The sequence below is a fragment of the Hyla sarda genome, chromosome 9 (assembly GCF_029499605.1).
Source record: "Hyla sarda isolate aHylSar1 chromosome 9, aHylSar1.hap1, whole genome shotgun sequence".
NCBI classification, from domain to species: domain Eukaryota; kingdom Metazoa; phylum Chordata; class Amphibia; order Anura; family Hylidae; genus Hyla; species Hyla sarda.
In genome coordinates, this window is record NC_079197.1 from 148,643,557 (window position 1) to 148,668,229 (window position 24,673).

The 24,673-nt window shown below is 44.6% G+C and overlaps 1 protein-coding gene across 3 annotated transcripts in view; it reads right to left on the bottom strand.

The window, feature by feature from the left end:
* Positions 1 to 1,435: 1,435 nt before the first annotated feature.
* The window catches only part of CCDC9 (coiled-coil domain containing 9), an 84,583-nt gene continuing 61,345 nt past the window's right edge, over positions 1,436 to 24,673 (bottom strand). For all 3 annotated transcript variants that reach the window (XM_056539120.1, XM_056539119.1, XM_056539121.1), the window contains exons 13-14: positions 14,583 to 15,607; positions 1,436 to 2,781 (exon numbers count right to left, since the gene is read on the bottom strand). In XM_056539120.1, coding sequence (XP_056395095.1) covers positions 2,752 to 2,781; positions 14,583 to 15,607 — 1,055 coding nt within the window. In that variant the 3' untranslated portion in view covers positions 1,436 to 2,751. The remainder of the gene's footprint in view (positions 2,782 to 14,582; positions 15,608 to 24,673) is intronic.

Consider the following 24,673-nt stretch of genomic DNA (forward strand, 5'->3'; position numbering starts at 1 on the left):
CGCTTGTTGGGAAACACAGCAACAGCTGGAGGAACGCTTGTTGGGAAACACAGCAACAGCTGGAGGAACGCTTGTTGGGAAACACAGCAACAGCTGGAGGAACGCTTGTTGGGAAACACAGCAACAGCTGGAGGAACGCTTGTTGGGAAACACAGCAACAGCTGGAGGAACGCTTTTTGGGAAACACAGCAACAGCTGGAGGCACGCTGGTTGAGAAACATTGCACGTGTCGGATGGTCTTAAAGTGAATGCGCACCCTTACACACAAGTTTTTTTAACATGAGAATTTCCACTTGGTTTTTCTATTTTTTTTGTTTTGAAAAACACAGCGGCCAAATGTTAGCTGAAAATTAATAGGGATTTACGATATGCCAAACCCACTCTGCGTTTAATTTTTTTTATTTTTTTATTTTTTTGCTCCTGGTGTTTTTTGCAGTTTTTGGCTCAGTGGCAGTTTTCTAAAATCCCAGCATGTTGAGACTATGGTGTGTTTTTTGGACAAAATCTCAGCATCTCTCTCCCGGAGAGCAAGAAAAATGCCATGTGGGTTTAACATTGGTGTTTTTTTTTTTTTTTCAGACGTCTCCCCCTCCCCTCAATTTTTTCAATAAAAATCCTTGAAGTCACATGGCTTGTCCTGGTAAAAATGAAGGGAAAAAATGCCAAGACTAAAACCCACTATTTTTGAAAAAAAAAATTTGGGAAAATTTTGGAAGTGCAAAATAACAGGGCAGTTTTTTTTTTTGTTTTTTTTTTGTGGCTTTTTTTTCGGCCAGAAAAAAAAAAGTGGAGACCATAGCCGAATAGATGCAAAATTCTGTGCTGTTTAAAGGGCAACTTTTGTTTTTCCGAAACAGAGCTCCAGATTTCCGGCTGAATTACGGTAATTGATAATGTCTGCCTATAGGTGGCAATAGAGATAGGTGGCTTACTTTATAATGGTTATGCATTGATTTAAAGGGGTGGAAAAAAGTTCTATAAAGATGCCCAGGCTGCCTAATTAAACAAAAGAACAAAACTTATATTTACCTTTCATGCTCCCCCGCTGCTTCCTGTATCGCTGCTCCCGGTCTCCACCACGCTCCTCTTCCCGACGCGGGGTGTCAATACTTCAGCATAGCCAATCACTGGCTAAGACAGGACTGCACCTATCCAGATTGGCTAAGCTACAATGTAAAGTATTGACACTAGAGATGAGCGAACTTACAGTAAATTCGATTCGTCACGAACTTCTCGGCTCGGCAGTTGATGACTTATCCTGCGTAAATTAGTTCAGCCTTCAGGTTCTCCGGTGGGCTGGAAAAGGTGGATACAGTCCTAGGAAAGAGTCTCCTAGGACTGTATCCACCTTTTCCAGCCCACCTGAGCACCTGAAAGCTGAACTAATTTATGCAGGAAAAGTCATCAACTGCCGAGCCGAGAAGTTCGTGACGAATCGAATTTACTGTAAGTTCGCTCATCTCTAATTGACACCCAGCACCAGGAAGTGAAGAGTGATTGAGACCAGGAACAGTGATACAGGAGGCAGCGGGGAAGCAGGGGAGGTAAGTATAGTTTTTATTTATTTAAATATGCAGCTAGGGCATCTTTATTGGAAAAAAAACCTTTCCGCTGGAGTACCCCTTGAAGTTCTTCAAGTGCTGGGTCGGCACTTAAGCCAATTACTGGTCGCAGTGAAGTTCCACCTAATCCAGTGATTGGCTGAGCAGAACTCCCAGAACCAGGAAGGGGAGGCAGGAGGCAGCAGGGGAGCACAGGAAGTAAGTATTTTTATTTTAAATTTTTTTTGTTAAGCAGATATCCTGAGCATTTTTTTTTTTTTTTTAAATCTCTGCTTATTCTAGGCTAAGTAGTCAAGTGGGCTCGGGCAAGTGATCAACAGAAAGCTTTCATGGTTTTACAAAGTGAAATTTTACATCAAGCGTGTTTCATGGAAGTAGAAAAAAAGTGGTTCCTGTTTTTCCAAACAAAATTCTCACATGAGCAGGTGGATTCAACATCTAGTCAGTAATCTGAATGGAGAGCTATGGCCTGCTGATGTATTACAGAACAAAAGAATACTTAAAGGGGTACTCCGCCCTGAGAAATCTTATCCCCTATCCAAGGCTTCGGGCGACCGTGGTCGCTCGTCAACCGGCACGCATTGGAAATTGCTTTGTGCATGCGGATTACCGGGGTGTCGGCCCAGAGATCGCAGGGGGTCCCAGTGGCCGGTCATCAACACTCCCCCCCCGTTATCAGGTATCCTATTCCCTATCCATTGGATAGGACATAAGATGTCTAGGGGCGGAGTACCCCTTTAATACTAATCCGGAACATTGCCCCTTTGCAGCAAACACATTTTGCCCAAAAAGAAAAGATGAAATCTCCCAAAATGCATTCCCAAAAATAATAATATATATTGTCTACTAATGTGTATGTCACTTGTAGTGCACGGACATAGCCCAGATTGCTTATACGCAGGATCATGGGATGAAGACACTGAAGTGATCATTGGAGGAAGACCCCGAACCTTCCCAACCATCGATCTTCCTCATTTATGTAAAATTACCCAAAGACCCCTTCGGCAAGTATTACCACCAGCCATGTGAACACCGGGCGTGATGTGAAGCAATAAATACTGTAGTGGACTAGAATATAAGTGTCAACCCAAGACTAAAATTTTCGGTAGGTCAATGCAATAGCCCAAGCTCGTCTTCACAGGATAGGTGCCGGAGAAACATCCACTGGAGATGTTGACACGTAGTTTGGTCAGGATAATGGTGGAACCTCCATATTTTGCTACAAGGAAGAGAAGAAAGACAAGATGATTGGTTACGATAATGTTGATAGCGATCACCCTAGTCGTGGCATTGTATATACCACTGGTCTCCAAACTGTAGACCTTCAGATGTTGCAGAACTACAACTCCGGCAAGCCCAGACAGCCGTTGGCTGTCTGGGCTTGCCGGAGTTGTAGTTCTGCAACATCTGAAGGTCCACAGTTTGGAGACCAGTGGTATACACGATTTATAAACATAAACATGGTATATATGCAATGTAAAGATAGATGGCATAGCAATGAAACAAGTAGCATGCATAGGTAAGCCGTGCAGCCACTATGCGACCATGCATTCAGCAAATCATGTACCCACCGAATAATAGTAACCTATCGCCAGGTCGTTGTACATGGACATGTACTCCCAAAACCTGAAGAATTAGGGATTGGACCTCCGAACAAAAGTGTCTCAATGCAGGACAGTCCCAAAAAATATGTTGTATAGAGCCAGGTCCAACCTGACACCTCCAGCATAGAGGGGATACCTGAGGGAAGTATATTTGCTTGAAACATTGCCTGTCCAGGTCCCCAAAACCATGCTAAAAAAGCTTCATTCTGAAATGTTTAAATTTATCTGGGGTGGGGGGCCACCATAGAATCCCTGCATCCGTCCTCACTACTTAAAAATCTTATTGAGGTCTTGCTGTGCCAGATCTACATAAATATTACTTAGTTGCCCACTTAGGCAGAATCCCATCCTGGTCAACTTTTCTGGCCTTTAACAAATGGATGGAGGTAGAGAAGATGTGGGTCTCCCCTATACACCCGAGTTTTTTTATATGGTCTAAAGAGTGCAGTGAAAAATAACTTATCCTTTATCCAAAGGATAGAGGATAAGATACATCGCAAGGGGTCCGACCTCTGGGAAGCCCCCCCCCCCCCCCGCGCGATCTTCTGAACAACAGTCTGCCGGAAGTGGCCGTTCCGACCCCCACAGGAAGCCGCAGCCGACAAGCCCCCTCCATGTATCTCTATGGGATACATGGAGGTGGGGTGTCGGCCGCCGCCCCGTGCAGGGGTCGTCACGCCTTCTTTCAGCAGACTAACGGTGCCCATTCAGGAGATCACGGGGGGCCCGGCGGTCGGACCCCCCGTGATCTATAACTTATCCCCTATCCAAAGGAGTTAAATATAATTTATATTTCACTACAGAACTCCTTTAAAGGGAGTGCTGTTAATCTCAGCTTGTTACCTTTATAAAAGATACCTGTCCACAGAAGCATCAATCAGATTCCACACTCTCCACCATGACCAAGACCAAAGAGCTGTCCAAAACCAACACAAGGCTGGAATGGCTACAAGACCATCGCCAAGCAGATTGGGGAGAACAACAGTTTACGCGATTATTCACTAATGGAAGAACACAAAATAATTCTCAATCTCCCTCGTTCGGGGGCTCCATGTAACCTCTCACCTTGTGGCGTTTTAATGATCATGAGAACGATGAGGAATCAGCCTAGAAGTACACGGGAGGATCTTGTCAATGATCTCAAGGCAGCTGGGACCATATTAACAAGAAAACAATTGGTAACACACTACAACGTGAAATCCTGCAGCGCCCACAAGGTCCCCCTGCTCGAGAAATCACATGTACCGGGCCGTCTAAGATTTGCCAATAAACCTCTGAATTATTTGAAGGAGAACTGGGTGAAAGTGTTGTGTTCAGATGAGAACAAAATAAAGCATCATATTTCGAGGAGAAGCCTATGACCCCAAGAACATCATCAAACATGACAGACGTCACGCCCCCTCCATAGACTTGCATTGAGGGGGCGTGGCGGGACCCCCGTGATCCGACATCCAAAGGATAGGGTATAAGATGTCTAGGGGCGGAGTACCCCTTTAATGACTTAAGATGTAAGCAAATTTGGTGGTCAACAACAAGAGTTTTGCCAACAAGTATTGAGTCATGTTTAGCAAAGGGATCAAATACTTATTTCACCGAATAAAATGCAAAATGAATTGATAACTTATTTGAAATGTGTTTTTCTGGATTTTTTGTTGTTTTTCTGTCACTGTTCAAGAAAACCTACCATTAAAATTCTAGATTCTAAAATTCTTTCTCTGTCAGTGGCACCTACAAAATCACCAGGGGATCAAATCATTTTTTCCTTCACTGATCTGAACAAAGATCTGGTGTACCATGGAATGGCTGCTATTAAGTTGGAGGGTAATGTTTGGATGGACCTTAGAAACACCTCTTGACTGTGCATTTAAATACCTTGGCGGACCATGATAAGAGATCTGTATATTTGTAGATAGGACCCATGATAAGACAATATATGTCCTCCACGTTCAATGCATTCATAATGTAAAGTAGTAGGTCCTGACATGAAAAGTATATTCAAGCCAATCACCAACATCTACACAGGGCCGGCTCTGCCTATAGGCAAAATAGGCAGGCACCTATGGCGTCCTCTTGAGGGGGGCGCTGCTCTGCCCTCTGCAACAAACTTAGCCAGCCAGCATCTGAAGCACCCACTCACAGCCAGCACCACTCCCACCGAACCGTCATCCCGACAGCGCGCACCCAATACACCAGAACCCCCCCCCCCAGTACCATAATAATTAGCATTCTCTGGTCTGCAATAGGGGCGCAGCACCACTGCATGCAATTCTCCTCTCTGAGGTCTGTAGAGCATCCTGACAGCGCTTCTTTCTAATAACATCCGTCTCTCCGCCATCCCCCCTCCCCAGTGTGGTAGCATGGAGACATTACATGAGGAGGAGGTTTGTTACAGTGTGTCACCCCAGTAGTAAGGAGATTACATGAGGAGGAGGTTTGTTACAGTGTGTCACCCCAGTAGTAAGGGGATTACATGAGGAGGAGGTTTGCTACAGTGTGTCACCCCAGTAGTAAGGAGATTACATGAAGAGGAGGTTTGTTACAGTGTGTCACCCCAGTAGTAAGGAGATTACAGGAGGAGGAGGTTTGTTACAGTGTGTCACCCCAATAGTAGGGTGATTACATGGGGAGGAGGTTTGTTACAGTGTGTTACCCCAGTAGTAAGGGGATTACATGAGGAGGAGGTTTGTTACAGTGTGTCACCCCAGTAGTAAAGAGATCACATGAGGAGGAGGTATGTTACAGTGTGTCACCCCAATAGTAAGGTGATTACATGAGGAGGAGGTTTGTTACAGTGTGTCACCCCAGTAGTAAGGAGATTACATGAAGAGGAGGTTTGTTACAGTGTGTCACCCCAGTAGTAAGGAGATTACATGAGGAGGAGGTTTGTTACAGTGTGTCACCCCAGTAGTAAGGAGATTACATGAGGAGGAGGTTTGTTACAGTGTGTCACCCCAGTAGTAAGGAGATTACATGAGGAGGAGGTTTGTTACAGTGTGTCACCCCAGTAGTAAGGAGATTACATGAGGAGGAGGTTTGTTACAGTGTGTAACCCCAATAGTAAGGTGATTACATGAGGAGGAGGTTTGTTACAGTGTGTCACCCCAGTAGTAAGGTGATTACATGAGGAGGAGGTTTGTTACAGTGTGTCACCCCTGTAGTAAGGAGATTACATGAAGAGGAGGTTTGTTACAGTGTGTCACCCCAGTAGTAAGGTGATTACATGAGGAGGAGGTTTGTTACAGTGTGTCACCCCAATAGTAAGGTGATTACACGAGGAGGAGGTTTGTTACAGTGTGTCACCCCAGTAGTAAGGAGATTACATGAAGAGGAGGTTTGTTACAGTGTGTTACCCCAGTAGTAAGGAGATTACATGAGGAGGAGGTTTGTTACAGTGTGTCACCCCAGTAGTAAGGAGATTACATGAGGAGGAGGTTTGTTACAGTGTGTCACCCCAGTAGTAAGGAGATTACATGAGGAGGAGGTTTGTTACAGTGTGTCACCCCAGTAGTAAGGAGATTACATGAGGAGGAGGTTTGTTACAGTGTGTCACCCCAATAGTAAGGTGATTACATGAGGAGGAGGTTTGTTACAGTGTGTCACCCCAGTAGTAAGGTGATTACACGAGGAGGAGGTTTGTTACAGTGTGTCACCCCTGTAGTAAGGAGATTACATGAGGAGGAGGTTTGTTACAGTGTGTCACCCCAATAGTAAGGTGATTACATGAGGAGGAGGTTTGTTACAGTGTGTCACCCCTGTAGTAAGGAGATTACATGAGGAGGAGGTTTGTTACAGTGTGTCACCCCAGTAGTAAGGAGATTACATGAGGAGGAGGTTTGTTACAGTGTGTCACCCCAGTAGTAAGGTGATTACATGAGGAGGAGGTTTGTTACAGTGTGTCACCCCTGTAGTAAGGAGATTACATGAGGAGGAGGTTTGTTACAGTGTGTCACCCCAATAGTAAGGTGATTACATGAGGAGGAGGTTTGTTACAGTGTGTCACCCCTGTAGTAAGGAGATTACACGAGGAGGAGGTTTGTTACAGTGTGTCACCCCAGTAGTAAGGAGATTACATGAGGAGGAGGTTTGTTACAGTGTGTCACCCCAGTAGTAAGGGGATTACATGAGGAGGAGGTTTGTTACAGTGTGTCACCCCAGTAGTAAGGATATTACATGAGGAGTGGGATTGTTACAGTGTGTCACCCCAGTAGTAAGGAGATTACATGATGAGGAGGGTTGTTACAGTGTGTCACCCCAGTAGTAAGGTGATTACATGAGGAGGAGGTTTGTTACAGTGTGTCACCCCAGTAGTAAGGAGATTACATGAGGAGGAGGTTTGTTACAGTGGGGCGTCAATGGCTGGGGTCAAGGGGGTGGCAATATTAGCTTTTGCCTAGGGTGGCAAAAATCCTTGCACCCGCCCTGCATCTACATCTATGGAAGATAATAAACATTTCTTATCGATAATAACGGTGAGAAAAGTGTTGAAGTTGTCGGCACATAAACACCTCCCAGCAATACAGTAAACCAGGATAAAATAAGCCGACTGCAGCATTAGAGAAAGGCTTAATGGACGATCGCGGCTCTTGTCATGTATTATTAACTCCCCTCACTCTCTGCAGCTTGTAAGAAAAGGCGAAAACTATATGTAATGTGGAAATATCATCACTTCCTGAACACCCAGTAACCATTAAAATGCCACATTGAATGGTGAACTACAGATCCATCATTGGGGTTATATATCTGGAACAATCCATCATCTCAGAGAGTCCGCTATATCAGAAGTCCCCAACCCGGTCCTCAAGGCCACCTACATTCTGAATTCCCTGAATGACTCCATTGGAGTCACTAAAGGACTGATTGGTGGCCTTGAGGACTGGGTTGGGGGTAGGGTTGCCACCAGGGTTTCCCAACCAGAACACCTCCAGCTGTTGCAAAACTACAACTCCCAGCATGCCCGGACAGCCAACGGCTGTCCGAGCATGCTGGGAGTTGTAGTTTTGCAACAGCTGGAAGCACCGCTGGTTGGGAAACACTGACCTATACTATTTTCTACTATATAGTCCAACATGCTGGGAGTTGTAGTTTTGCAACAGCTGGAGGCACCCCTGGTTGGGAAACACTGACCTATACTATAGACTACTATATAGTCCAACATGCTGGGAGTTGTAGTTTTGCAACAGCTGGAGGCACCCCTGGTTGGGAAACACTGACCTATACTATTTTCTACTATATAGTCCAACATGCTGGGAGTTGTAGTTTTCATTTGGGGCAGCTGCTGAGCCACAGGCTGCATTAGGGCATGCTGGGAGTTGTAGTTAGTAACTAACTGCAACTCCCGAATTTAATAAAAAAGCGATCAAAAAGTCCCATCAAAACAAAAATGGTTCTGTTAAAAACTACAGATCGGGGCACAAAAATGACCCTCATACAGGCCCCTAAAAGGAGAAATGAAAAAGTTATAGGGGTCAAAATAGGACAAAGTTTCCCCCACATACGTGTATCCTGTGATGTCACGCATATATAATTAATTATGCAAATTAGCATGGCAAGAAAGGTGGCAACCCTAGTTGGGGTCTCTGCCTATATGATGAAAAGGAGGTGGTAGCATGTAAAGCTGGTCCTACACATCAGATAGCTGCCATTAGGCCAACAGCCATCTCGCCTGATCCCCCATATATACAAACCCTCACCTCTGGTGAGTGTGCACGTACGTGTCCTGAATGGATAGGGGGGGAGGGGGAGCTATTAAGACTCCTTTGGCGGCAGATTACAACAACATGTCCAATCCTTTTCTGTCCCCCAATGTCTATCATCCCTATCCACATTAGATGGGTTTAGTAGACTTATGTTCCATGTGAATGGCCAGCTTAAAGGGGTACTCCGGTGGAAAACTTTTTTTTTTTTTCTTTAATTCAACTGGTGCCAGAAAGTTAAACAGATTTGTAAATTACTTCTATTAAAAAAATCTTAGTCCTTCCAGTACTTTTTAAGGGCTGTATACTGCAGAGGAAATGCTTTTCTTTTTGGATTTCTCTTCTGTCACGTCCACAGTGCTCTCTGCCGACCTCTGCTGTCCATTTTAGGAACTGTCCAGAGCAGGATAGGTTTGCTATGGGGATTTTCTCCTGCTCTTGACAGTTCCTAAAATGGACAGCAGAGGTCAGCAGAGAGCACTGTGGACGTGACAGAAGAGAAATCCAAAAAGAAAAGCATTTCCTCTGTAGTATACAGCCCCTAAAAAGTACTGGAAGGATTAAGATTTTTTTTTAGATTTAGATTTTTTTCTGTTTAACTTTCTGCCACCTGTTGATTTAATAAAATAAAATAAAGTTTTGCACTTTAGTATCCCTTTAAGAGTCAATAAACCTACATTCGCCACAATTGGGGGAAATTGTATTACAAGCCAGCCAATCAGATGAATTGCCAAGCCCATACATTTTAGGTACAGTGACAGACAACAAGGTGCTAAATTGGAAAGGTAGAGGATGGGTATTATAGTAGGGTAGGCTAATATAATAGGTGGGTACTACCACTCATCATTTACCACATATTTGATCAATTATTTATTTGCACTCTATAAAAATCACATATTGAAGTTTACATAATGTATAGATTCCATAAGGAATTACTAATTCATACCCTAGGGATTTACATGGGCTATAGATACATTCCTATTGAAACCCATGCAAATTGGGACTGTGGTATGGTGCAAGCTTTGGTACACTATATCCAGCCTACAAACTACATCCTTCCAATAATTATCAGCTGCTGAAGTTGAGTTGTTCTTTTCTGTCTGGCAACAGTGCTCTCTGCTGACATCTCTGCTTGTCTCGGGAACTGCACAGAGTAGAAGAGGTTTGCTATGGGGATTTGCTTCTACTCTGGATATTTCCAGAGACAGGCGTCATCAGAGAGCACTTAGACAGAAAAGAACAACTCAACTTCAGCAGCTCATAAGTACTGGAGGGATTAAGATTTTTTTAATAGAAGAAATTTACAAATCTGTTTAACTTTCTGGAGCCAGTTGATATATAAAGAGAGAGTACCCTAGGGTTGTTGTGCAAGAGGTATAAACATAGAAAGCAGTGTATACAATGTACAGTAATAACATTGCTCTCTCCATATACCTGGGAGCTCCGACCATTCTATTTATAGGAGATAAATCACAATGATCATGTAGCTTGAATGGGGAAAAAAAAACATTCAAGACATGTTTGTGACTATGGCCGGTTTCACACGAGCGTATTACGGACATATATTTACGACCCTAAGTCCCAGCCTGCAATGACCCAAAATGTCGGATGTCAGGCCAGGGTTTGCAGTCTTAAAGGGGTATTCTGGCTTTATACATCTTATCCCCTATCCAAAGGATAGGGATAAGATGTATGATCGCAGGGGTCCCGCCGCCAGCATTCTGTGCGGGGTGCTGCCTCCAAGACGGGGACGTGATGTCACGGCTACGCCCCCTAGTGACGTCACCCCACGCCCCCTCCATTCATGTCTATGGGAGGGGGCGTGCCAGCGTCACGCCCCCTCCCATAGACATGAATGGAGGGGGCGTGGGGTGACGTCAATAGGGGGCGTAGCCGTGTCGTCACATCCCCGTCTCGGAGGCAGCACCCCGCACAGAATGCTGGCGGCGGGACCCCTGCGATCATACAAATAAAAAACCCTTACGCTAATTGCCCATTTGTAGACATCATTAAAGGGGTTATCCAGTGAAAAAAAATAGAGCTGATTTCTCCCAAAAACAGCACCACACCTGTCCTCAGGTATAACAACTTGGATTTATTCACCTCAATGGAACTGAGCTGCTGTACTATACACAATCTAAGGACAGATGTGGAGCTGTTTTTCTTTTTTTAAAGAAATTAGCTTTGTTTTTTTCTTCCTGGATTACCCCTATAAAGACAGGCAGATGTCCCTATTTAAAGGGGTACTCCACTGGAAAACATTTATATATTTTTTTTTAATCTACTGGTGCAAGAAAGTTGAACAGATTTGTAAATTACTTAAAAAATCTTCATCCTTCCAGTACTTATCAGCTGCTGTATGCTCCACAGGAAGTTCTTTTCTTTTTTAATTTTCTTTTCTGTCTGACCACAGTGCTCTCTGCTGACACCTCTATCCATTTTAGGAACTGTCCGGAGCAGGATAGGTTTACTATGGGGATTTACTTCTACTCTGGACAGTTCCTAAAATGGGCAGGGGTGTCAGCAGAGAGCACTGTGGTCAGACAGAAAGGAAATTCAAAAAGAAAAGAACTTCCTGTGAACCATACAAGTACTGGAAGGGTAAAGACTTTTTAATAGAAGTCATTTACAAATCTGTTTAACTTTGTGGCACCAGTTGATTTAAAAAAAAATGTTTTCCAGTGGAGTACCCCTTTAAATAGGGACATCTGACTGTATTTATAAGGGTAATCCAGGAAGAAAAAACGGAGCTAGTTTCTCCCAAAAACAGCACCACACCTGTCCTCAGGTATAACAACTTGGTTTTATTCACCTCAATGGAACTGAGCTGCTGTACTATACAAAATCTAAGGACAGATGTGGTGCTGTTTTTGGAAAAAATTTGCTCTGTTTTTTTTCTTCCTGGATTACCCCTAGAAAGACAGTCAGATGTCCCTATTTAAAGGGGTACTCCACTGGAAACTGGAACTTTTTTTTTTTTTTTATCAACTGGCGCAAGAAAGTTAAACAGATTTGTCAATTAATTCTATTTAAAAATCTTTGTCAGCAGAGAGAAAGGAAATTCAAAAAGAGAAGAATTTTATTTTTGAACCTGTGGAGCATACAACAGCTGATAAGTACTGGAGGGATTAAGATTTTTAAATAGAAGTAATTTACAAATCTGTTTAACTTTCTGCCACATGTTGATTTAAAAAAAAAAAAAATTATAATAATAATAATAATAATAACTTTTCCACCTCTTTAAAGCGTCCACGTTCCATGGCAGTGGCACTAAAGTGTAGCCCCTTCGGACAATCCCTTTTTTTATTAGAAGTATCCCACAATAATGAACTGATCACAGAGCGCTGAGACCACCAGTGATCAGCTGTCATCTATGGTAGGACCTGACTAAAACTTTTCAGGTACTCCGTAGCACCACCACAGGGGAAATGAAGAATTACAAGTTGACAATTAGTTGAAATGGGCTGTCCATGTCACACACAGACAAGCTGGGTCCTCCATAACCAGAGAGGATCTTAAAGGGGTACTCCGTTGGGAAAAAAAATTTTTTAAATCAACTGGTGCCAGAAAGTTAAACATATTTGTAAATTACTTCTATTGAAAAAATCTTAATCCTTCCAGTACTTATTAGCTGCTGAATACTACAGAGGAAATTCTTTTCTTTTTGGAACACAGTGCTCTCTGCTGACATCACGAGCTCACGAGCACAGTGCTCTCTGCTGACATCTCTGTCCATTTTAGGAACGGTTTTCTATGGGGATTTTCTCCTGCTCTGGACAGTTCCTAAAATGGACAGAGATGTCAGCAGAGAGCACTGTGCTCCTGATGTCAGCAGAGAGCTCTGTGTTCCAAAAAGAAAAGAATTTCCTCTGTAGTATTCAGCAGCTAATAAGTACTGGAAGGATTAAGATTTTTTTTTAATAGAAGTCATTTACAAATCTGTTTAACTTTCTGGCACCAGTTGATAAAAAAAAAAAAAAAATAATAATAATAAAAAATAAAAAGTTTTCCACCGGAGTACCCCTCCTCTACACTCTGGCACAAAAAACAAAACAAAACAAAACAAAAAAACATTTTTTTCAATGAGGTATTTGAAAATGGGTTTCCTAAACCAGATACATTCATGTGTTGTCTATACCGTATTTATCGGGGTATAACACGCACTTTTTAGGCAAAAATTTTTAGCCTAAAGTCTATGTGCGTGTTATACGCCGATACACCCCCAGGAAAGGCAGGGGGAGAGAGGCCGTCGCTGCCCGCTTCTCTCCCCCTGCCTTTCCTGGGGTCTAGAGCGCTGCTGCCGGCCCTTCTCTCCCCCTGGCTATCGGCGCCGCTGCCCGTTCTGTCCCCCTGACTATCGGTGCCGGCGCCCCATTGCCGGCGCCGATAGCCAGGGGGAGAGAAGCAGCGCCGACAGCCAGGGGGAGAGAAAGGGCAGCGGCACCCATTGCCGGCGCGGCTGCCCCGTTGCCTCCCCCCATCCCCGGTGGCATAATTACCTGGGTCGGGTCCGCGCTGCTGCAGGCCTCCGGCATGCGTCCCCAGCGTCGTTGCTATGCGCTGCATGGCGCGGCGCATGACGTCAGTGCGCCGCGCCGTTCATAGCAACGACGCAGGGGACGCGCGGGGTATACCCCGATAAATACGGTAGTTCTTGTACAATAAAATATTCAACTAGCTTTCACTTACTAAAGCAGTGTTTCCCAACCAGGGTGCCTCCGGCTGTTGCAAAACTACAACTCCCAGCATGCCCGGACAGCCTTCGGCTGTCCGGGCATGCTGGGAGTTGTAGTTTTGCAACAGCTGGAGGCACCCTGGTTGGGAAACACTGAACTAAAGACTGAATGACCTTCAATTACCAGTCAGAAATATACTTATATAAACATATCAATTGTCACTTCCCATACCCCACAGGTACCATAAAGCATAATGAATCAGAATAAGGCTGCATTCACACCACGTTTTTGCAGTACAGTTCCCGTATCAGGTTTTTGATGAAAACTTGATTCCTCAAAACCTGACTAAACTGTATCAAAACGTGTGTACACATTTTAACCCGTATACGGTTAAAAAAAACGTATACAGTTTGAAAAATTTTGTGCGGTTGCATCCATTTTTTAAGAAAAAAACGTATACGTTTTTAACTTTTCACTCCATTATGAATAAAGTTTCACTTGTTTGATTGAAATTCAAAGAAAAAAAACTGTGCAAAGTCAAAAACCGTTCGGTAAAAACCGGCAGGAACCGTACGCACATACAGGTCTCTACGGTTCCCATTGACTCCTATGTTAAAAAAAAAAAATGTATACGGTTTAATACGGTTTTTCACCCGGACCAAAAACCGTGGTAGACTACGGTTTTGGGTACGGGAAAAAAAAAAAAGGAAAAAAACGTACAAGACGCAAAACGGATGCAACTGGATGCATCATTTGGAATACGGTTTTCAATGGAGAGTCAATGCATACGGTTTTCAATACGGTTCCGTACGGTTTTCACATTGATAACGTATACGGGAACTGTAGTGTAAGAACGTGGTGTGAATGCAGCCTGACAAAGCATGCAGAGAAGAAGCACAGATAGTGAGCGAACATTGCCAGAATTACAGCCCGGGACAACACACTGAGTGATGCAGAATAACGGCATGCCATAATGGAGGAGAGTGCATGACAGGAGAGGAGAGACGTGAGCGGCTATGTTCACACAGACGTCTTTCTGTAACAAACCGTTTCAAAGTCAGCAATGTGCACGGATTTTGCAGCAGCAGCATCCAGCACTTCCACAGCTGGCGATGTCTCCTGAGAGATTGCTTGAGCCTCGTGTGAGATTTCTTGGGCGTTTTCGGAAGCTGATGATGTCTCATCTACAGCCGGGGAGGTCTCTTTCAATGGCTGGGTTTCTTTTACAGCTGGTGAGGTCCTTTCTGTAGGTAGAGGGGTCAATGATTCAGCTAAGGAAGTCCCTTCTACAGCTGGGGGGGGCACAGGGGTGGACACTGCTTTAGCTGGGGAGGACACTTCTTCCGCAGGGGAGGTCACTGTTTGACCTGGGGAGGACCCTTCTTTAGCGGGGTAGGACACTGATTGAGCTGGGGAAGACACTTCATCCACAGGGGCGGTCACTGATTCGGCTGGGGAGGACACAGCTTTAGTTGGGGAGGACACAGCTTCAGTTGGGGAGGACACAGCTTCAGTTGAGGAGGACACAGCCACAGTTGGGGAGAACACAGCCACAGTTGGGGAGGACACAGCTTCAGTTGGGGAGGACACAGCCTCAGTTGGGGAGGACACAGCCACAGTTGGGGAGGACACAGCTTCAGTCGGGGAGGACACAGCTTCAGTCGGGGAGGACACAGCCTCAGTTGGGGAGGACACAGCCACAGTTGGGGAGGACACAGCTTCAGTCGGGGAGGACACAGCTTCAGTCGGGGAGGACACAGCCACAGTTGGGGAGGACACTGCTTCAGTTGGGGAGGACACAGCTTCAGTTGGGGAGGACACAGCCTCAGTTGGGGAGAACACAGCTTCAGTTGGGGAGGACACAGCTTCAGTTGGGGAGGACACAGCTTCAGTTGGGGAGAACACAGCTTCAGTTGGGGAGAACACAGCTTCAGCTGGGGAGGACACAGCCACAGTTGGGGAGGACACAGCTTCAGTTGGGGAGGTCACTGCTTTAGCTGTGGATGACCCTCGGGATAAAGAAGTCTCTTCGTCAATAAGAGTGGTCTCTCCTTTTGCGGGTGAGGTTTTGTCTGAAAATAAAAGTAAGAAAAGCGGAATATATTAACAAGGTAGCTACAACGTGCTCAAAAGCCACATTGAGCTCCAGACTACACAAGTCAAACAAACAGCGGCCCCAGATTCAAGGAGGTAGTTATGGATTCTTGAGACTATACTGGAATGGAACACACATCTTTTCTATGCAGTATTTCCGACTGTTGAGACAGACAAGGAAAGATGAGACAGCTATGTTGTGATAGAGCTGTTTTTTCATGCACGTTATGGTATGAACAATTCAGTGTTGAAAGTATTGGGCAAGCACTATGGGGGAGATTTATCAAGGCCTGTCCAGAGGAAAAGTTGCCCAGCTGCCCATAGCAACCAATCAGATCGCTTCTTTCATTTTTAACAAAGCCTCTGCAAAATGAAAGAAGCGATCTGATTGGTTGCTATGGGGAACTGGGCAACTTTTCCTCTGGACGGGTTTTGATAAATCTCTCCCTATTCCTGCACCCCTCCAATGGTACATAATTTAGGAAAACCTGCAAAGTGGAACTACTGTGTAAATACTATGTGGCCCTAGTATGAGGACACCCTGCTATGGGTTGGAGTTACTCAGGTGTATCATTCAGGTCATCTTTGGGCTAATACCAAGATACTCCGGCATGTAGATGTGATCATACACATTAGACAGATGTTGGATTGTGGTTGAACAATTTGTCCACTATAGTTTCACCAATACAGCCGTACACATTATAGTTGTTATTGGCCATTACAGGTGTCCAAACTGGCCATACATGATCACAAAACCAAGATCTTCTGGGAACATTGGTGAAAGGGAAAATCATTTCCAAACGAAAGATCTTTGACCCTACTATCGGACAAAAATTTCAAACATGGCCGACTTTACACGGCCATCACGCCCCCTCCCATAGACTTGCATTGAGTGGGCGGGGCGTGACGTCACAATGTGTATGGTAAGTTTTACAGATATAACAATAATACTATTAAACATAATAGGCATACAAAGGAAATGTTTGTACATCATTTGATCCTACATTATGATTGAGCCCCTCTGAGTGGCGAGGCAGATCTAAGGCCGACCTTGGTATATGACATCACAAGGTTCAATAAACTCAATAAAACTTGTATTTTTATAATTTTGCTGTCCTATTATGGACATAATTCTCTCCATATGGCAAATCTGCTACTTTTTCTTGTTCTGAAACAGTCAAGACACCATACAACTTGTTTTTATCTAAGGTTTTTATCTAGGGCTCAAGTCCTACAGGAACGTGTGGGAACTAAGTTCCTGTACTTTTTCCTCATCAGGAACACCATTTCCATTAGCAGAGGTCCTGTAGGAACAGCTTTTGAGTAGAAATCTTGAGTTAGTTCCCACACTTTTTCTCCCAGGACTTGACCCCTGTTTTTATCTGACACTAAGGGTGCGTTCACACTACCTAATTCCCGCGGAATTCCGCTCTGTGAACCTTAAAGGGAATACATTTTTTTAAAGTCAACTGGTGCCAGAAAGTTAAACAGATTTGTAAATGATGTATAATGGAGAATCACCTGAGCTGCCCAATCTGACACTTATACCCTCAGTGTCCGTAATAACAATATAAACTATAAAAAAAATATTAGGGCTCAAGGTCTGAGATATCTGTACACAATTTATTAAACATTTAATATATTTCCATACAATGGAGTATAAAATGACTCCCTTGTGAGTCATCAGGGACATATCATAAAATAAGTAAAAAAAAATGTTTACAATAAGATAAAAACCTTAATTGAGACCAATAAAAATATATAAAATTGTATCCACTGTAGAAGGTCTGGGTTATATTCTAAGTACTTGTTGCTCCCGATCAGCCACAGGATACAAAGTGGATACAATGTATTGAAGTAAATTAGCTCTTGTAGTAAACTTGCAACAATGTTTCCTTTTGCAGTCACCAATTGACAGATCAATTATTACAGTAATTCAGTTATCACAGTCTTTATGAAAACAGAAACTGCTGCGCTGGTAGCTGAGAAATAGTCTTTGCAAGTATAAAGCAATAATGTAGCAATTCTGTGATAATAAAATAGTCTTTTATATCTTTCTATAACCACTGGGTCTGCTGCGCTGACAGCCCGTATATGTTCTGTGATAGATGGACAGATATAACAGTTATATATGTGCCCAGATCGGCAATAGTAGCAGTCGAAAATAGATAATGTCTCACACACAGCGTGTGCGTGTATGCTCACCGGTCCCTCGGGAAAAGATATTGAACTCTCCGGTGGATATGAGTCCTGCGATACCCGGTATGGTGTAGATGTTGCGATCTCCCAATACCGGTCACGCTGGAACACAAAAGGCCTCCTGCTGGAGTGGGTGTAGTGCGGGCACACCGCTGGAGACTCTGCCTTCTCCTATATCGCGGTGCGGCACAGCCGTGGGCCAGGAGGTTGGGGACTGCAGCGCTTATGCTATTTCCACTGTACCACGTTAGCGGCGTCCTCGTGGAGGTTTGCGCGCGCTACACATGAGATGTGATTGACAGGTATCTGTCTTTGATGTTAAGCAGTGAATGGTGACTTGCGCTTATTGATAATAGTTAGATGGTCTCAATCGTAGATATTGGGGGGGGGGGGGTCGCTGGACACATTTCAGGACCTTCGTGGTCCTTTCTTCAGCAGCTTTAAATAATCATGTGTGTCGGGAGTAAGTATCTTAACATATATACCAATAGTACCTCCCCTACCAATTATGACCTCCCATCCAGTGTCAACAATAGTAGAGGTTACAATTTATGAATGAATGTGAACAAATCCTTCTATGTGGGAAAATAAGATATTTATCAGGACTGTAAATTGTAGGGCTATTGTGTGGACTAGCTTAAATGTACAAAAATATAAAGAATGTTACATGAGAAATGGAAAAACTACAATAAAAATAAAAAGATATATATAATTATATGTAAGTTCCACAGAAATATGAATAATATATATGAGTTCCACAGAACCCATATACAGGTTCTTCTAAAAAAAATAGCATATTGTGATAAAGTTCATTATTTTCCATAATGTAATGATAAAAATTAAACTTTCATATATTTTAGATTCATTGCACACCAACTGAAATATTTCAGGTCTTTTATTGTTTTAATACTGATGATTTTGGCATACAGCTAATGAAAACCCAAAATTCCTATCTAAAAAAATTAGCATATAATGAAAAGATTCTCTAAACGAGCTATTAACCTAATCATCTGAATCAACTAATTAACTCTAAGCACCTGCAAAAGATTCCTGAGGCTTTTAAAAACTCCCAGCCTGGTTCATTACTCAAAACCGCAATCATGGGTAAGGCTGGGTTCACACCACATTTTTCAAATACGGTTACCATATATGGTTTTCCGCTAAAAAACGTATGGCAAAAACCGTATGCAACCGTATACAACCGTATGACTCCAAATTAAAACGTATACGGTTTTTCCCCGTACGGTTCTATCCGTTTGCATCAGTTTTTGCCAACGGTTTTGCTATTTTGTTGGAATTAGTTTTCCAGCAATTTAATAAAGTTACTATTGTTCTGTTGAAATTCCAATCTGCGCATGAGTCAACTCCAAAAATGGATTAGAAAAACCGTGTGCAACTGTATTCTGAAATTCTGTGTACGGTTCTCATAGACAACAATGTTAAAAGAACCGCATACGGTTAACATACGGTTTTCCAACCGGAGGCAAAAACGTGGTCAATAGCGTTTTTGCCTACGGTTGAAAAATCGGCAAAACCGTATCCGAGGCAAAACGGATGCAACCGTACACAACATTTGGAATACGGTTTACAATGCATTCTCTATACATACGGTTTCGGATACAGTCGTATACGTTTTTTTGCGGAAAATTGTATACGGTTACCGTATTTGAAAAACGTGGTGTGAACCCAGCCTAAGACTGCCGACCTGACTGCTGTCCAGAAGGCCATCATTGACCCCTCAAGCAAGAGGGTAAGACACAGAAAGACATTTCTGAACAAATAGGCTGTTCCCAGAGTGCTGTATCAAGGCACCTCAGTGGGAAGTCTGTGGGAAGGAAAAATGTGGCAGAAAACGCTCCACAACGAGAAGAGGTGACCGGACCCTGAGGAAGATTGTGGAGAAGGACCGATTCCAGACCTTGGGGGACCTGCGGAAGCAGTGGGCTGAGTCTGGAGTAGAAACATCCAGAGCCCCCGTGCACAAGCGTGTGCAGTAAATGGGCTACAGGTGCCGCATTCCCCAGGTCAAGACACTTTTGAACCAGAAACAGCGGCAGAAGCGCCGGACCTGGGCTACAGAGAAGCAGCACTGGACTGTTGCTCAGTGGTCCAAAGTACTTTTTTCAGATGAAAGCAAATTTTGCATGTCATTCGGAAATCAAGGTGCCAGAGTCTGGATGAAGACTGGGGAGAAGGAAATGTCAAAATGCCTGAAGTCCAGTGTTTAGTACCCACAGTCAGTGATGGTCTGGGGTGCCATGTCAGCTGCTGGTGTTGGTCCACTGTGTTTTATCAAGGGCAGGGTCAATGCAGCTGCTATCAGGAGATTTTGGAGCACTTCATGCTTCCATCTGCTGAAAAGCTTTATGGAGATGAAGATTTCATTTTTCAGCACGACCTGGCACCTGCTCACAGTGCCAAAACCACTGGTAAATGGTTTACTGACCATGGTATTACTGTGCTCAATTGGCCTCCCAACTCTCCTGACCTGAACCCCATAGAGAATCTGTGGGATATTGTGAAGAGAAAGTTGAGAGACGCAAGACCCAACACTCTGGATGAGCTTAAGGCCGCTATCGAAGCATCCTGGGCCTCCATAACATCTCAGCAGTGCCACAGGCTGATTGCCTCCATGTCACGCCGCATTGAAGCAGTCATTTCTGCAACAGGATTCCCGACCAAGTATTGAGTGCAAAACTGAACAGAATTATTTGAAGGTTGACTTTTTCTTGTATTAAAAACACTTTTCTTTTATTGGTCGGATGAAATATGCTAATTTTTTGAGATAGGAATTTTGGGTTTTCATGAGCTGTATGCCAAAATCATCAGTATTAAAACAATAAAAGAACTGAAAATTTTCAGTTGGTGTGCAATGAATGTAAAATATAAAAGTTTAATTTTTATCATTACATTATGGAAAATAATGAACTTTATCACAGTATGCTAATTTTTTTTTTAGAAGAACCTGTATATGGGTTCTGTGGAACTCATATATATTATTCATATTTCTGTGGAACTTACATATAATTATATATATCTTTTTATTTTTATTGTAAAATTTGGTGCCTAAATCAGCAATTTTGGCGCAAAAAAAGCCAATATGGCGACAACCAAAAAATTAGCCCCGCCGGGAAGAAAAACGTCACACTGCCGCTCAGCCTATCGCCGGCCGAGTCGGGACTTCGATGCGGCCGGTGATTGGCTGAGCGCAGTATGACTCACTGACCACCGGCAACCAGGAAGAGGAAGACCGGAGGCATCGGGGGAGCGAAGGAAGGTATGTACCTCTTAATAATTTTTCTGCTGGCAGTATGTATGACAAATTTTCCTATTCTGGAGTGCTCCTTTAATGTTTCTTCTTAAAGGGGTACTCCTCGCAATCTCCCTGCTGCACCCGGCGTTCGTTAAGGGCATTGGGTGCAGCGCCGGAGGCTCATGACATCACGGCCATGCCCCGCTCTTGATGTCATGGCCATGCCCCCTCAATGCAAGTCTATGGGAGAGGGTGTAACAATCCTCACGCTCCCTCCTATAGACTTGCATTGAGGGGACGTGGCCATGATGTCACGAGCGGGACATGACCATGACGTCACGAGCCTTCGCCTCAAATTGCCAGTCATCCGGCACGGAGCAAAGTTCGCTCCGTGCATCGGATGTCTGGGGTGCTAAAGCCAAGATCGCAGGCGTTCCCAGTGGCGGGACCCCCACCATCAGACATCTTATCCCCTATCCTTTGGATAGGGGATAAGATGTCTAGAGGCAGAGTAAGGATAGCACCACACTGGTGTGTGGAGTCTTATAGGCCATACAATGTTTAACTGGGAAATATGCATAATAACATTTCATCATATAGAATAGAGCTTGTGCTTTGGCGCCAACTTTTGGAGGTAGCAGCCCTATAAAGAGCCTTGAAACAAAAACTGGGAATTATTAGCCAATCTCTTCCAGGAGAAAGAGTTACCCATGTATATAAACCTAATTTTTATTAAACACATATGCTCAAAATAACAGACACTTAAAATCACATAAAAACAGGATATCAGAAAAAGGTGCAGGAGGATCGACTGAAATGGGGGCTACATGCATGGGGATCAGCATATTAACTGAAATACAGCCACATCAGAGCATCATACAGTTTAAGAGCAAGAGCGCTAAAAAGAGGAGGTATCCGGTGGTAAGAGCGCTCAGAAGAGGAGGTATCCAGTGGTAAGAGCGCTCAGAAGAGGAGGTATCCGGTGGTAAGAGCGCTCAGAAGAGGAGATATCCAGTGGTAAGAGCGCTCAGAAGAGGAGTTATCAGGTGGTAAGAGCCCTCAGAAGAGGAGGTATCAGGTGGTAACAGCGCTCAGAAGAGGAGGTATCCGGTGGTAAGAGCCCTCAGAAGAGGAGGTATCAGGTGGTAAGAGCCCTCAGAAGAGGAGATATCCGGTGGTAAGAGCGCTCAGAAGAGGAGTTATCAGGTGGTAAGAGCACTCAGAAGAGGAGGTATCAGGTGGTAAGAGTGCTCAGAAGAGGAGGTATCAGGTGGTAAGAGTGCTCAGAAGAGGAGGTATCATGTGGTAAGAGCGCTCAGAAGAGGAGGTATCCGGTGGTAAGAGTGCTCAGAAGAGGAGGTATCAGGTGTTAAGAGCCCTCAGAAGAGGAGTTATCCGATGGTAAGAGCCCTCAGAAGAGGAGTTATCAGGTGGTAAGAGCGCTCAGAAGAGGAGGTATCAGGTGGTAAGAGCGCTCAGAAGAGGAGTTATCAGGTGGTAAGAGTGCTCAGAAGAGGAGGTATCAGGTGGTAAGAGTGCTCAAAAGAAGAGGTATCCAGAGATAAGAGCCCTCAGAAGAGGAGGTATCCGGAGATAAGAGCGCTCAGAAGAGGAGGTATCCGGAGATAAGAGCGCTCAGAAGAGGAGGTATCAGGTGATAAGAGTGCTCAGAAGAGGAGGTATCAGGTGGTAACAGCGCTCAGAAGAGGAGGTATCCGGTGGTAAGAGCCCTCAGAAGAGGAGGTATCAGGTGGTAAGAGTGCTCAGAAGAGGAGGTATCAGGTGGTAAGAGCCCTCAGAAGAGGAGATATCCGGTGGTAAGAGCGCTCAGAAGAGGAGTTATCAGGTGGTAAGAGCACTCAGAAGAGGAGGTATCAGGTGGTAAGAGTGCTCAGAAGAGGAGGTATCAGGTGGTAAGAGTGCTCAGAAGAGGAGGTATCATGTGGTAAGAGCGCTCAGAAGAGGAGGTATCCGGTGGTAAGAGTGCTCAGAAGAGGAGGTATCAGGTGTTAAGAGCCCTCAGAAGAGGAGTTATCCGATGGTAAGAGCCCTCAGAAGAGGAGCTATCCGATGGTAAGAGCGCTCAGAAGAGGAGTTATCAGGTGGTAAGAGCGCTCAGAAGAGGAGGTATCAGGTGGTAAGAGCGCTCAGAAGAGGAGTTATCAGGTGGTAAGAGTGCTCAGAAGAGGAGGTATCAGGTGGTAAGAGTGCTCAGAAGAAGAGGTATCCAGAGATAAGAGCCCTCAGAAGAGGAGGTATCCGGAGATAAGAGCGCTCAGAAGAGGAGGTATCCGGAGATAAGAGCGCTCAGAAGAGGAGGTATCAGGTGATAAGAGTGCTCAGAAGAGGAGGTATCAGGTGGTAAGAGTGCTCAGAAGAGGAGGTATCAGGTGGTAAGATCGCTCAGAAGAGGAGTTATCAGGTGGTAAGAGCGCTCAGAAGATGAGGTTTCTGGTGGTAAGAGCCCTCAGAAGAGGAGGTATCCGGTGGTAAGAGCGCTCAGAAGAGGAGGTATCCGGTGGTAAGAGCGCTCAGAAGAGGAGGTATCCTGTGGTAAGAGCTCCCAGAAGAGGAGGTATCCGGTGGGAAGAGTGCTCAGAAGAGGAGGTATCCGGTGGTAAGAGCCCCCAGAAGAGGAGGTATCCGGTGGTAAGAGCCCCCAGAAGAGGAGGTATCCGGTGGTAAGAGCCCTCAGAAGAGGAGGTATCCGGTGGTAAGAGCCCTCAGAAGAGGAGGTATCAGGTGGTAAGAGCGCTCAGAAGAGGAGGTATCCGGTGGTAAGAGCCCTCAGAAGAGGAGGTATCCGGTGGTAAGAGCGCTCAGAAGAGGAGGTATCCGGTGGTAAGAGCGCTCAGAAGAGGAGGTATCCGGTGGTAAGAGCGCTCAGAAGAGGAGGTATACGGTGGTAAGAGCCCTCAGAAGAGGAGGTATCCGGTGGTAAGAGCCCTCAGAAGAGGAGGTATCCGGTGGTAAGAGCCCTCAGAAGAGGAGGTATCCGGTGGTAAGAGCCCTCAGAAGAGGAGGTATCCGGTGGTAAGAGCCCTCAGAAGAGGAGGTATCCGGTGGTAAGAGCCCTCAGAAGAGGAGGTATCCGGTGGTATGAGCCCTCAGAAGAGGAGGTATCCGGTGGTAAGAGCCCTCAGAAGAGGAGGTATCCGGTGGTAAGAGCGCTCAGAAGTAGGACATGGACCTCGTTCTGAAGATCGCGGAGAGTCCCGTGGTCGCTCCCCTCGCGATCACACACACCTGAGGATAGGGGATACATTTTACATAATCGGAAAACTCCTTTAAACAATGATAGACTATTCTTCAAACTGAGCTGCAAAACCAGGTATCCCACATGACACAGACAATACATTATTTCAAATCAACAGTATGTAATGCTAACTTTCCCCTGAGGTGGCGCTGCATAGAAATTGTACGCTTTTTCCAATATTTATGTACAAATTACAGATGATCACTAGAGTGATCTGCTTTGTAATAACAAGTAAGGATTGTCCAAATTGGAGAACCCCGGGAAATCTTATCCAAAGTATAGGGGATAAGATGTCTGATCGCGGGGGTCCTGCCGCTGGGACCAGACATTCTTTTA